This window comes from Arvicanthis niloticus, chromosome 2 (genome assembly GCF_011762505.2).
Source record: "Arvicanthis niloticus isolate mArvNil1 chromosome 2, mArvNil1.pat.X, whole genome shotgun sequence".
Classification (NCBI taxonomy): domain Eukaryota; kingdom Metazoa; phylum Chordata; class Mammalia; order Rodentia; family Muridae; genus Arvicanthis; species Arvicanthis niloticus.
The window spans coordinates 4,212,788-4,225,951 of NC_047659.1; the positions used below are offsets into that span (position 1 = coordinate 4,212,788).

At 40.3% G+C, this 13,164-nt stretch overlaps 1 protein-coding gene across 1 annotated transcript in view; it reads right to left on the reverse strand.

Moving 5' to 3' along the window:
• Positions 1 to 2,564: 2,564 nt before the first annotated feature.
• Positions 2,565 to 13,164, reverse strand: part of LOC117702815 (disks large homolog 5-like) — a 31,014-nt gene continuing 20,414 nt past the window's right edge. Inside the window, exons 6-7 of the mRNA XM_076928213.1 lie at positions 3,020 to 3,192; positions 2,565 to 2,613 (exon numbers count right to left, since the gene is read on the reverse strand). Coding sequence (XP_076784328.1) covers positions 2,565 to 2,613; positions 3,020 to 3,192 — 222 coding nt within the window. The remainder of the gene's footprint in view (positions 2,614 to 3,019; positions 3,193 to 13,164) is intronic.

Genomic DNA, 13,164 nt, shown 5'->3' on the forward strand with positions numbered 1-13,164 from the left:
CAAAATTGCTACCTGCTACTTTTTCACATGTGCATTAAACAGCAGGGGTTCCCGTGTTCCTTTGAGAAGAGCCTCAACTGCATGGGGTGAATGTAAGTATAAGATGCTAACCCAGAGTTAACTTCTCTGCTTCTTTCACTAGAATACTGGTAGCCACCACAGCTCTTAGACAAGTGGACAAGCCAGATAGTACATGGTCCAATAGCTTGGACAGGTGTAGTACACTGTGATTCCATGGCCTAAAATGTGGGGTTCCACACCCTTTGCAGTAGCTTTTGTTTCATGGGCATGTAGATGAAAAGGTTTGGAGGTATCTGGAAGTGCTAGTGTTGGAACCAAAATCACCTGTCTTCAAAGCCTCAAAGATGATCTGTGCAGACTCATTCCAGATTAGAGAACCAATGGCCTCATTTGTGCTGGGAAGTTTTTATTAGGAGGTCGTTTATGATTCCTTCTATTTCTATAGGGGTTATTGGACTGTTTAGATAGTTTACTTTATCTTGATTTAATTGGGTATGTGGTATCTGTTTATAAAATCATCCATTTCATCTAGATTTTCCAGATTTGTTGAGTATAAGCTTTTCTAGTAAGACATGACGAATTTTTAATTTTTTGTTTTTGTTGTTATGTCTCCATTTTCATTTCAGATTTTGTTCGTTTGGGTAATGTCTCAGTGCCCTTTACTTAGTGTGGCTAAGGGTTAATCTATCCTGTTGATTTTCTCCAAGAACCAGCTCTTCCTCTTGTTGACACTTTGTATCTAGCTCTTTGTTTCTATGTCGTTGATTTCAGCTCTGAGTTTGAGTATTTCCTGCTATCTACTCCTCTTAGATAGGTTTGCCTCTTTTTGTCCTAGAGACCTCAGGTGTGCTGTTAAGTTGCTGGGAGATGATGACACCAGACTGATTATGAAAGCACTCAGTGCTGTGAATTTTCCCCTTAACACTGCTTTTCTTGTGTTTCAAAATTTTGGGTATGCTGCGTCTTTGTTTTCATTGAATTAAAGAAAGATTTTCTTTATTTCTTCGCAGTGATGCTGGTTATAACAATCCTTCAGAAAGCAATGTGGAATTCATCATGCAGGGGGAGCAATTGAATTTAGGCTATCCAATGCAAATGTGCCAAGTGAGACCACCACCCTCTCAGTCATCCTTCCTGGTTACTTAGGAAGGATTAGGAAGCACAATTCTTGTTCAGATTTGGTTGATATGATTGGAGTAATTTTTTTCTCTTGAAGCATCAAATCTCTCACAGCAACCCTCAGCTTGTGAAAACCCTTTCCCATATCCCGGTGTGATGGCTCTTGTATGCTATTCCTAGGGAGTTGCACTATTACAAGGTGTGGCCCTGATGGAGTAGCTGTGTCACTGTGGTTGTGGGCTTTAAGACCCTCCTCTTAGCTACCTGAAAGTCAATATTTGAATTGCAGCCTTCAGATGCCGATGTAGAACTCTCAGCTACTCCCACATCATGCCTCCCTTGATGCTTCCATGTCCCAGCCTTGATGATAAAATACTAAGACTCTAACCTTTAAGCTAGCCCCCAATTAAATGTCCTTGAACGAATTACCTTGGTCAGGGTTTCAGCTCACAGCAGTAAACTCCAATTCATGCAGCCAGCTTCAGAATTCAAGAGCCAGGAATGAACTCTCCAGCAGCACTCACAAAAAACATGACTGACAAGCTGCTATTCAGGCTCTGTCATTGTGTCCCTAGACCTACATAGTGTAGAAGTGACTGACCATCTTGGGATACAAGGAAAAGGAGAAAGAACCAACGACCCCCAAAGACAATAATTAGAACTATTCATTTGGAATTTTCCCTTGTCTCTCAACCTTGAAAATTGCTTCCTGCCTGAGATTCCCATAAAGCAAGTGAGCAATGGCCCTTTATTTCCTCCTTGTAAGATCCATGCTACTGTAAAGAGAATATACCACATGGCATTCCTGTAACTTAGTGGCATGTAGGTGCTTGAAGTGTGATCAGTCTATCTCCCTCATGAACTGCAGATTCATGCAGAGCAGTAGCATTTGCTTACCAAACCTCATGAAAGAGGCCACTTGAATAGAATGTAAATGATTAAATGAAGAATTAAATGAGACATAGGTGAGTAGCAGGATAAGTCTGTGGACAGATACATGGGTTTGTCCATGTTTATGGTTAGACATGAGGGCAATAGGACCCTGATGTCACACCCTACCTGCTGCTGCTTGGCAGAAGATCATAGATCTTCTTGTTGGCCTCCGCACGGAGCTGCACTGTTTCCTCACAGCACACTTGCTGTTCAGTCTGCTCCCCCAGTAGCTTTCTGTTCTTGTTCCACTACATCTTTACTTTGTGCTTCAGCTGAGTACACTCACTCAGGAGACGGCAGTGCCTGCTGCTGAACAAACAACCGAAAACCATGATTTCCTGCCAACTTCAATTTGCCCAACACTCCTCCAAGTACCATCCTCCTTGCAAGGACCCTGATCCACAGACAGCTGCAGACTAGGGGCCACAGTTTACTCGTGGACACCAAATAAAAGCCTGTCAAATCCAGAGACCAGCCACATTCCACAAGGCTCAAAGTACTTCAAGGAAGAGACCATCGTCCACATGGGTGCTTATATGTCTGTGGTATTAGAAAACCATCAGCAGTTAGAGGACAAATCCCCTCTGAGAGTGGATAGGAGTTTCAAATATATGCAAACTTTCCATGTGTCTCATGGATCCCAGAACTATACATTTCGTGTCTGAGATCTAGAGGCTGAGGTTTGATTAATATTCCCATCATGGTGCAAATCTTTTCTATCTACAGAATCCTGAGTTGGGAAGAATAATGATTGGATTGTCTGAGACACTGTTCAAACCTAGGACAACTGAGTTCAAAGGGTACAAACCCAAGACCCTTGCCTAGAGGCAGGCCTCCTGTTAAAGGCAGACAGTATAGAATCAGAGCCCTGACATTTGTTTAAAGTCTTAGAAGGGCAGAACATCCCCTGCCTAGTGGTGTGGTCTCAACTGTGTCAGTGACTCACCTGTAGGAATTGTTCTCTTCAATCAGCTTCTTGCAATTCTCTATGGCATCACACATCCTGCTGGTCATTTTCTGCATGTTCATCGTTGTCTTCTCATGTTGTAAATGAAGCATCCTGAATTTAATATTCAGCCTGTCATAGGGTTTGGACCAAGGTGAAAATTTCTCTATGAACTAAAAATTCAAGAGTTACATGAATTCAGGCTGTATCCTGGACTACCCCAGCCTGGTATATGGCATACCCTTGCTACTTGGAACTGAGTTCTCTTGCTCCATATTAAACTTATAATGCTGGGCAAGGAACAGCAGAGAACAGATGGGGAACAGATGGAGGTAGCTGACATTCAAGTGATCTCACAGTGGACCTCACAGAACAGAAGAGTTCTTTAAGAAGTTTCCATGAGTCTGTGCCACAAGTTTCTGTAACAGACATCAATGATGTCTTCTCTTCTGTTTTTTTTAATTTGATACTTTATTTACATTTCACATGCTATCCTTTTTTCTGGATTCCCCTCAGAAAACCCCCTATACCATTTTCCCAACCCTTTGCTTTTAAGTGTGTGTCCCCTCCACCCACCCACCCACTCGTTTCTACTTACCATCCTGTGATTCCCCTCCACTGGGGCATTGAGCTTTCACAGGACCAAGGGCCTCTGCTCTCATTGGTGTTCCACAAGGCCATCCTCTGCTACATATGCAGCTGGAGTCATGGCTCCCTCCATGTGTACACAGGTTTGTGGTTTAGTGTCTGGGAGCTATGGCTTCTGGTTGGTTCATATTTTTGCCTCTCCAATGGGGCTGCAAACCCCTTCAGCTCCCAGAGTACTTTCCCTAACACCTCCATTTGTGACCCCATTCTCAGTGCAATGGTTGGCTGCAAGTATCCTCCTCTGTATTTGTCAGGCTCTGGCAGATCCTCTCAGGAGACAGCTATATCAGACTCCTGTCAGAAAGTGTTCTTGGCATCAACAATAGTGTCTGAGTGGGGAACTGTATGTGGGATGAATCCCCAGGTGGGGCAGTTCCTGGATGGCCTTTTCTTCAGTCTCTGACCAACAATATTTCTCTGTCTCTCCTTCATGACTATTTTGTTCCCCCTTCTAAGAAGGACCAAAATATCCACATTTTGGTTTTCCTTCTTCTTGAGCTTCATCTGGTATGCGAATTACATCTTGGGTGTTCTGAGCTTTGGGGATTATATCCATTGATCAGTGTGTGAGTACCATGTGTGTTCCTTTGTGACTGGGTCACCTTGCTCAGCATGGTATTTTCTAGTTCCATCCATTTGCCTAAGAATTTCATGAAGTCATTGTTTTTAATAGCTGAGTAGTACTTCATTGTATCAATGTACCACATTTTCATTATCCATTCCTCTTTGAAGGGCATCTGGGTTCTTTCCAGATTCTGGATTTTATAAATAAGGCTGCTATGAACACAGTGGATCCTGTGTCCTTCTTCTGTGTTGGAGCAGCTTTTTGGTATATGCCCAGCAGTGGTAAAGATGGATCCTCAGGTACTACTATGTCCAATTTTCCGAGGAACTGCCACTCTGATTTCCAGGGTTGTTGTAGCAGCTTATAAACTCACCAAAAATGGAGGAGTGTTCCTCTTTCTCTACATCCTTGCCAGCATCTGCTATCACCTTAGTTTTTGATCTTAGCCATTTTGGGTTTGAGGTGGAATCTGAGGGTTGTTTTGATTAGCAATTCCCTGAGGACTAAGGACATTTGACATTCTTTTGTGGTTCTCAGTCAGCTGGTATTCTTCAATTGAGAATTCTTTGTTTAACTCTGTACCCCATTTATTAATATGATTATTTGTTTCTTGATTCTAGCTTCTTGAGTTCTTTGTATTTATTGGATATTAGCCATCTTTTCAAATGTAGAGTTAGCAAAGATATTTTCCCCATCAATTGGTTGCATTTTTTTCCTATTAACAGTGTCCTTTGGCTTACAGAAGTTTGGCAATTTTATGAGGTCTCATTTTTCAATTCTTGATCTTAGTGCATTACCAGTGGTGTTCTGTTCAGGACTTGTGTATTATATTGAATAGGTAGGGAGAGAGGGCAGCTTTGTCAAGTCTCTGATTTTAGTGGGATTGCTTCAAGGTTCTCTTCATGTAGCTTAATGTTGGCTACTGGTTTGCTGTATAGTGCTTTTAGTCGGTTTAGGTATGGGCCTTGATTCCTGATTTTTCCAAGACTTTTATCATGAAGGAGTTTTGGCTTTGTCACATGCTTTCTCAGCATCTAATGAAATGATCATGTGATTTTTATTCTTTGAGTTTGTTTAAAGAGGATTATATTGATGGATTTCCATATATTGAACCATCCCTGCATCTCTGGTATGAAGCCTATTGATCTTGATGTATCAGGTTGTTTTGATGAGTTTTTGGATTTGGCTTGCAAGAATTTTATTGAATATGTTTGCATTGATATTCATAAGTGAAATTGGTCTGAAGTTCTCTTTCTTGGTTGGATCTTTGTGTGGTTTAGGTCCATCCCATCCATATTTTCCAGTGTTGTTGATTACAGGATTTTGTAGTAGAATTTGATCACTGTTTTTGGACTTCCTAGCCACCTACTGACTGACCTGGGTGCTCTTTTCATATTTTTTTTTTTTTACAATGCAATCCATTCAAAGTTTCTCGATAATGACTGTGGGTCACATTTCTTTTTTTCTGTTCAAATCAAACTCATCTGTGGCAGGTTTTGTGAGCAGACTATGATGGATCAACTTGAAGTTAGCTAGAGGTTTTGTTAGGAGACATTCATGAATGATTGCTGTTGCATCGTCCAGCTTTGCTGTGCAGAGATTGTAACTTCCATTTAGAATTACATATCTCAGGATCAAAAAGTTTTGAAGGGGAAAATAATGTGTAAGCCAGGGCAGGAGAGCCTGGCTGAATCTAAGAACCTTGTAGACAGCATGGAAAACCCAGTAACTCTTCCTGAAGCTTAAAGATTGCTGAAAGAAACCAGTCTTCTCTTTTGCCTCTCTGGGTAATGAAGGGATGTGTGTGTGTGTGCATTTGTGTGTGTGTGTGTTTGCGTGTGTTTCTGTGTTTCTGTGTGTGCGTGCAAGTGTTTTTTTGTATGTGTGTGTGTTGTTTGTGCTTCTATTTGTGGTGTGATTTTATGTATTCATGTGGGTGTATGAGTATGGATGTGAGCCTCTCAGTATGTGTGTCTGTATGTTTGTAAATGTATGTGTATATCTGCATGTGCACATATGGCCATGTGTGTAGATCTTTGTACAATATTGTCTGTGTTTATGAGCACACATACATTCATATATATGTGCTTACCCAGGTATGGTTGAACATCTGTGTAGTCATGCTGAGCATATGTGAAGGGATAGTTGCCTGTATGGGCTTTTGTTGGTGTGGTTGCTTGTATGTATGACTGTGTGTGTATGTGTATCTGGCTGGCTGGCTGGTTGTCTGTTTGTCTGTGTTTGTATCTGTGTTCTCATAAACATGTTTGTGTTTTCCTGCATATGTGTGTATGGTCGCTTGATCATGGAAGGAACATCTTTAACAAAGATTGCACCCAACTTAGATGAGAAAGTGCTATGGTCTCTCAGGTTCTTACCACTCTGTATCCATCGAACATTGCATGAAGCCTCCCAACTTTTTTCATGTCCATCTTCGAACAAAGGAGCAAAAAGTCTGTAGTTGTAAATATAAAAGTTCTCAGGAGTTTATAGAGGCAAAAACTATTCATCCACAATAAAATCATGTGGTGGAAACCAAAGGAATGGGGTACATGAAAGTTAGTAGGCTGCTGTGGCAAATCAAGGTGCCAGGGAGACAGAAAGGCTGGCTGGGCAGTTGTGTCCCTTCTCTGTCCTGGGTGAATAGTAACAGCTCACTGGAAGGTCAGGGGTTTACTGTTTCTCCCCTACAGCCTGTTTTCTTTTCATCCTCAATGCTAGCTAGCATTTTCTTTCCACCTCTGCCTAACACTGGCTCAGTTATCCTTGGTTGTGGATCTTGGCCTGGATTTTGCTCTTTGAGACATTCTGAAAAGCAGTGTGCTTGCAGCTGCTTCCAACAGAAGCAGAATTCCCACAGCCATGGTGAGGTGTGAGAACAGGTCTGTCTCAGTGCAGTGCAGCCCACTTATGCTCATGATACACTACAGCTCTGTTTCTGCAGCACTCAGTAGCTCCTTTTATCCCAGCCTTGTTCACACTGTGTTAAAATTGACTTCCTGGAAATTTGGGGGAGATGAGGACCCTTCAGATATTGCTGTTGGCAGTGCATGATAGAGCCCTGGCAGAAGTCATGTACAATTCTTCAGAAAGTTGAACTGCAGTCTCTGGGTTACCCAGTGATTCCAGAATGAGAATTGGCTGTCCACAGAAAAACTAGGGGACATTTGGGTTTTAGTAGTATTCCTTAGAGCAGCCCCAAACTGAGACTATCTAAATGTTCATCAGTCAAAGAATGAAAATGTACAGTGTGGTCCAGCCCTTCCATGTAATATATTGTGGTATGAAATCATACATCATTTGGCCATGAGATCATCAGCCTTCTGTTAGCCAATCAAATCCCTGATACAATCACCTTATAGGAATTAAAGATTTTGTATGAAGATTTTCTAGTTTCCTGACATCATTGCTTTGTGCATTAAGTAAGGCATTCTATGGTTAATAGAGCTCCTTTTGGAGAAAAATGTTTATCTTGAAGCAACAGGGAAGCAGTGGGTGAGAGCAAGGGGCTGGGGCTTTCTGGGGAACCAAGCCTTTTCTATACAGCCTGGAGAACTTACTAAGTGGGCTTTGCTACAAGGACAAGGACTTCCAAGTGTCACCTTGTCTGTGCACTTTGCCAGAGTTCTTTATCTCCTCTACACACTATGTTCTTTCTCCATGAAACAGAAGTTAACTTTCTTTTCTACAGTAGTACAGGTTATTGCCACTTGCATTTGCATTAATTGGGAAACTAAACAGGTGACAGTGTGCTTGCATGTGTTCACACATGTACTTGTGTATGTTCACAAGTGTGTATGTATCTGTGCACATGTATGTGTGCGCACACAAAAACACACAAATGCTTATAACCCTCCACCAAATCACAATTATCTATTGAACAAGAGCAGGAAAGACTTGAGGAATGCCTGTAGTTCTTGCTGAAGCTGAAGGAGTTAGTCACCTACTCAAAAGACTTGGCAGTAGAACTGCAGCATCCCTTCAATGTCTTCCAAATGAACTTAAGAGCTCAGGCTGGGAGGAGGGGGTAAAACCAATTAGGTCCCCTGTATTTTTGAACTTTTGGGGTTTCTTATCATTTGCATGGTTCTCAGCTGTGCATCTGTTGTGGATAATCCAGCATGGTATACTGTGATGCTATCATGATGCTACCCTGACAGAGTAAACACCAATAGCATCATATTATCTCTTCTGATCTGTGTTGAAGTGGTTCCCATATTATTATATTATCATTATTATATTATTCACAAGTGTTGCTGAAGATAATGTAGGTTAGAGGTGAGGACAGTTCCTCTCTCGTTGTATTAGTCGTTTGCTCTTCCAAAGGCAAACAACTGGAGATTCTCTAGTTTCACAGCTTGTGTGAAGTGACTTGCCAAGAACCATGCAGGAGGAAGGACAAAAGACTTAAAACTTATGGAATGCAGCCCATGGGTTACCACAGCCACAGGGGTAGGATTGGTGTGGCATGGCCATGAAGACTCTGTGTCCTGAGGACAGTATGCTGTTATGAAGTACTGCTCTGCTTCCTGCCCTTACATTCCCTCTTAATCTATGAGTTATTTGTAAACATTAGGGGTATTTCCTGTTCCCCACCTGATAGTATCTCTGGCATTCACAATATTAATGGTTTATTTCTATCAGACATTGGTGGTGGAGCACATCATGATTCAGTCCCCACCCTAAAGAAAATGTAGATTGTCAACAATGACCACCACACTTAAAAAACCTTTGGAACAATAAAGTCTTTACTGAAGGTCTGTAGCCATGTTTTTTACTACTGGCTCTAATGTAAAAAACCTTAGGGAACACTATGAAGATCACAAAGCCGTACTGTTATTAGTTAAAGCTCTGGACCTTTTTGTGTTCAGAGAACAAAACCATGGTAGCACTGGCTTACAGGTCCCTCACTGAGGGTGGAAAGTGGCTAATTGATTACTTATACCCTTATTTTGACTTCAGCTTCCTGATATGGTTTACTAAGAATTGCTAATGGGTAGATATGCATTTTGAGGATTTAAGGTAGATATGACTTATTATTATATAAATGTTTAGATTTGTGATTCTTTTAAGAATTTTACAAGATTACTTTTAAAGACAAATAATAAAACAATTACTTCTTTCTTTATAAATGCCAATTGCTCCCTTCCAGTAAGGGAAACTAGCTGAGAAACTCACTGTTCTTGCTTACATTTTGTTAATCTATAATAAGTTGCTTGGTTATGGATGTACGTGGATTTATAAGAATAGCTTCGTTTTTTAACCTTAATACATAATGTTATTTCCTTTAATGCTAATGATGTATTAACACATTGTTTTTCATCATAATCATTTATTGGAAGGAAACTGAAACATATTCGCATTTAATTGTATACTGCTTGAAAGAGTTTGCTGGGATATATAAATGATGGATGAAAGAATAAAGCATGGTGTGGTGTGGCTGGAGAACTGTGTCTTCCATCCATCGACTATGTGTGTCCATGTAAAGGTTGTGATAAAGGGGATTAGAACATTGTTCCTACTCTCCACCAATTGTGTTTACTGATATATGTATATATGTGTGGAATACTTGGAACCTGCTTTTGGAGCTTTGCTCTAATATTTCAGTGTGTGAATATAGACATGTCTAATTGTAGGTCTGTATGTGTGTGTGTGCGTGTGTGTGTGTGTGTGTGCGCATGGGTATCCATGCATGTATAACTGTATGTATTAACTTATTAGATTCTGCCCTTTGCTTCATTCATTAATTCATTCATTGAGTGTGTGTGTGCACGTGTGTGTGTATATTTGTGCATATATGTGAATTTTCTCTATTTCCTTTTTTCACTTGCCCCAAGGAGTTAAAAAACATCATAGATTATGCACTGGCCACAGCGTGTTATTACCAGTAAATTAGATTTTCTGACCTCAGGAAAAAAGTCTGTTGAGTAACATGTTTAATCACTGGTTGCCTTTGGCAGCAGACCCCATTAGTATCTGAAGCTACCCCAATAAGCAGCTCTGTCATTTAAGCTAATGGCTGCCTGTTTCTATTTACCCATTATTAGGATGCTAAAGCTAGAGTCATTGGCATTGACTGGTCCTGGAAAGTATTTAGAGAGTACTTCAGACTCACATTTGACCTCTTTGGACAGAAGGTAATCAAATGGAAATTTTGAATCTTGAATTAGCACACAAGCATGAAAGTATTGATTGAAAAATCACACAATGGTCAACATATTTACAGGAATACCCTGCTGAAGATATAATCCTTCCTCACAGGGAAGCTAGCAAATGCTTTATATATTATGCCAGAAGAAATATATTATCAATAAATTATCAAAAAGCATCCCTTAGGTCAATAAAGTATATTCAATGATAAACCCTGTAGGAACAAACAATTATTTGGCTGGGAAATTTCAGGTAACTCCCTGACACTCAAGGACTATGTTGAGTATTGTGAGATAATGTGAAATCAGCTTAAAGGCATGTGCACAGCAGGCACCATTCCAAAAGTATCCAGAGGCAGCATGATGAACTACATTCAGGGCAAAGTTGGTGCCTCCCAGACCCAGAAATTCTGATGAGATCCAGCTAAGAATAAAGGAATCATATATGGGATTCACTTGTGAATCATGTGACAGTACAACTGGACAACAACAACAAACATGACCTTCAGGGAGAATGACCTGAGCTTTCAACCAGTGTTGTACCTGCAGCTGATGAGATTCATACATGAGCCTCAGATGGCCAAAATATCAATGTGAAAGACAAATTCAACTTCTCAGATTAATCAATATTGCTGAATCTTGGTGGAAAACAGAACCTAAGGACACTACAAATTATTGACCATGCAGTCATGAATCCCACTAGAGAGAATAATGATCAGTAGTATGTGGTTAATCTGAACCACAAGGATGTGTGCAAATGGTCTAAGTTGGGGGTGATGTGGTGTGCTAATAAAGTGTATAACAGAGGAGGTTATGCTCTCTTTCAAGATGGGTGCTCCTAAACTTATGGAGCATGACATACTGTGGACTCTTCTACATACTTGCTGTCCATTGTGTGTGGCATGAAGGATGTGTCCAGGATATGAAGTGCATCATCCACAATTAAGTTAAACCCAGTGTCACAGACAGAACTTAGGATTCCTGCTCCACACTTAAAACACCTTTGATAAATGATGACATATTAGAGTTTCAGAGGGATCATCTGAAAAGTGTAACTGTAAAACTTTCTGTGAAATAGCATTTCAGAGAATTCTACTGCTGCAACTGTTTAACTGCCATTATTCATTTCTCAATGTTATAGGTCAGGACCAAGACATTATTAGACATACCTGTGTGGGGAAACTAAGAGCTGCTATCATACTTCAAGCCGAGAACCTAAGAAAATTCAATATTTCTAACTAATGTAAAAAGTGCCTACTTGGGAATGAACAAAGCTGTAATTCATTAGGTTCAGCAGCCATTTCACAGCCAAGGAAGAAATATCATATCCAAGTCAGTGCTGCTGTGTGCAGTATGTGTCAGAAAAACAGGAGGGGAGCTATGGGTAAGCAGGACAAAGCATGAAGGATACTTAGGATGCTAAAAGTTATAGTCTATGTTATATGGTGTATATTATATTATACAATGTGTTACAAAATTATTGCTGTACATCAAGAAGATGTTCATCTTCTTAGGAGTAGAAATATTTGAGCAGAGGTTCCAGATTGGCAGGGCAAGTGTGTTTCTACACAGAGGTGTGCAGGATACCCCTCTTGCTGTGCTTGCAGCAGGCAGGGCTTCAGACAGAGCAGAAGCACATCCATAGCTGCTCAGCATTCAAGAGAAAAAGTTCAAGAGTAAATATTAATACTAGTTTTGATCTGTCTGCAATAATCTTTAAAGGAGGTGAGTTAACTAAGGTTAAAAGTCTTTGAGCAAAAGCCTATAATACGTTTCATCCTTAGCCTTGGGAAGGCTTCACCTTAAAAGCCCCTAAAGACATAGCAATGAATATCTCCATAGCCTATTACCTCTGAAACTGCCTTTATACCCTGCCTTCAATGCTGGGCACATGGTTTAGTTCACCATTGCTAAACTTCAGCAAGAGAACACTGCTCATAGTGATTTGTGTTTATTTGCTTGTTTGTTTGATTTTGGTTTGGGTTTTGTTTGGTTTGAGGTTTAGGCTTTTTGTTCCACTGGTCTGAGGTTTTGATATTTATTTTTCTTTTTTTGTTCTGGTCATTATTTTGGTATTTTGCTGTGGCTATATGCATTGGCTATACTGATCTAGCTGATTAGAGAAATGGCTGCATTTTTGTGAATTAGAATAATTTTCAAAGCCTTCACACTTTGACAGCTCTTGTCACCATGTGTGTTGTCACACTGCTGTATCCCAGAATTCACAGACAGAGATGGATCTCTATGAGCTTCAGGCTACATTGTAAATTCCCAGCCAGCTTCCAGTTCTACACAGTAGTTTTTAGGGGGCATGGATATCATGGTCTACTCTGTGAATACCCACTTATTGATGAAAAATGTATCCATACCGTACCCTTTAGGTCATATGTTTAGATACCCCTAAAATATGGTGCAGGCCTTCACATGGTCCTGAAATAGTCATGCAAACAAAATTAATGAGAGCCACCACTGTATTGTTCTAAAGCCTCTTAGTAAAGGAATATTCATTCAGAGGTTTTTTTTTTTTTTTTTTTTTTTTTTAGAAATCCAGAGCTATTTGCCTCTCATTTCCTTGAAATACATCCTCGGGGATAACTATAAAGTTGAAATAAGACTTCCCAGATAAAGACTTCCCAAATTTCCATGTTGAGAATTCCCACACATGTTGAGATGTGGCTTTATTTTTAGGTAATATTAGTGTGGCGACACATTTGGAGCTTTTGTGGTGTTGTTTGGTTTTGGAGGGTTGTTGTTTGTTTTCTTTTATTTATATGTATCTTTCC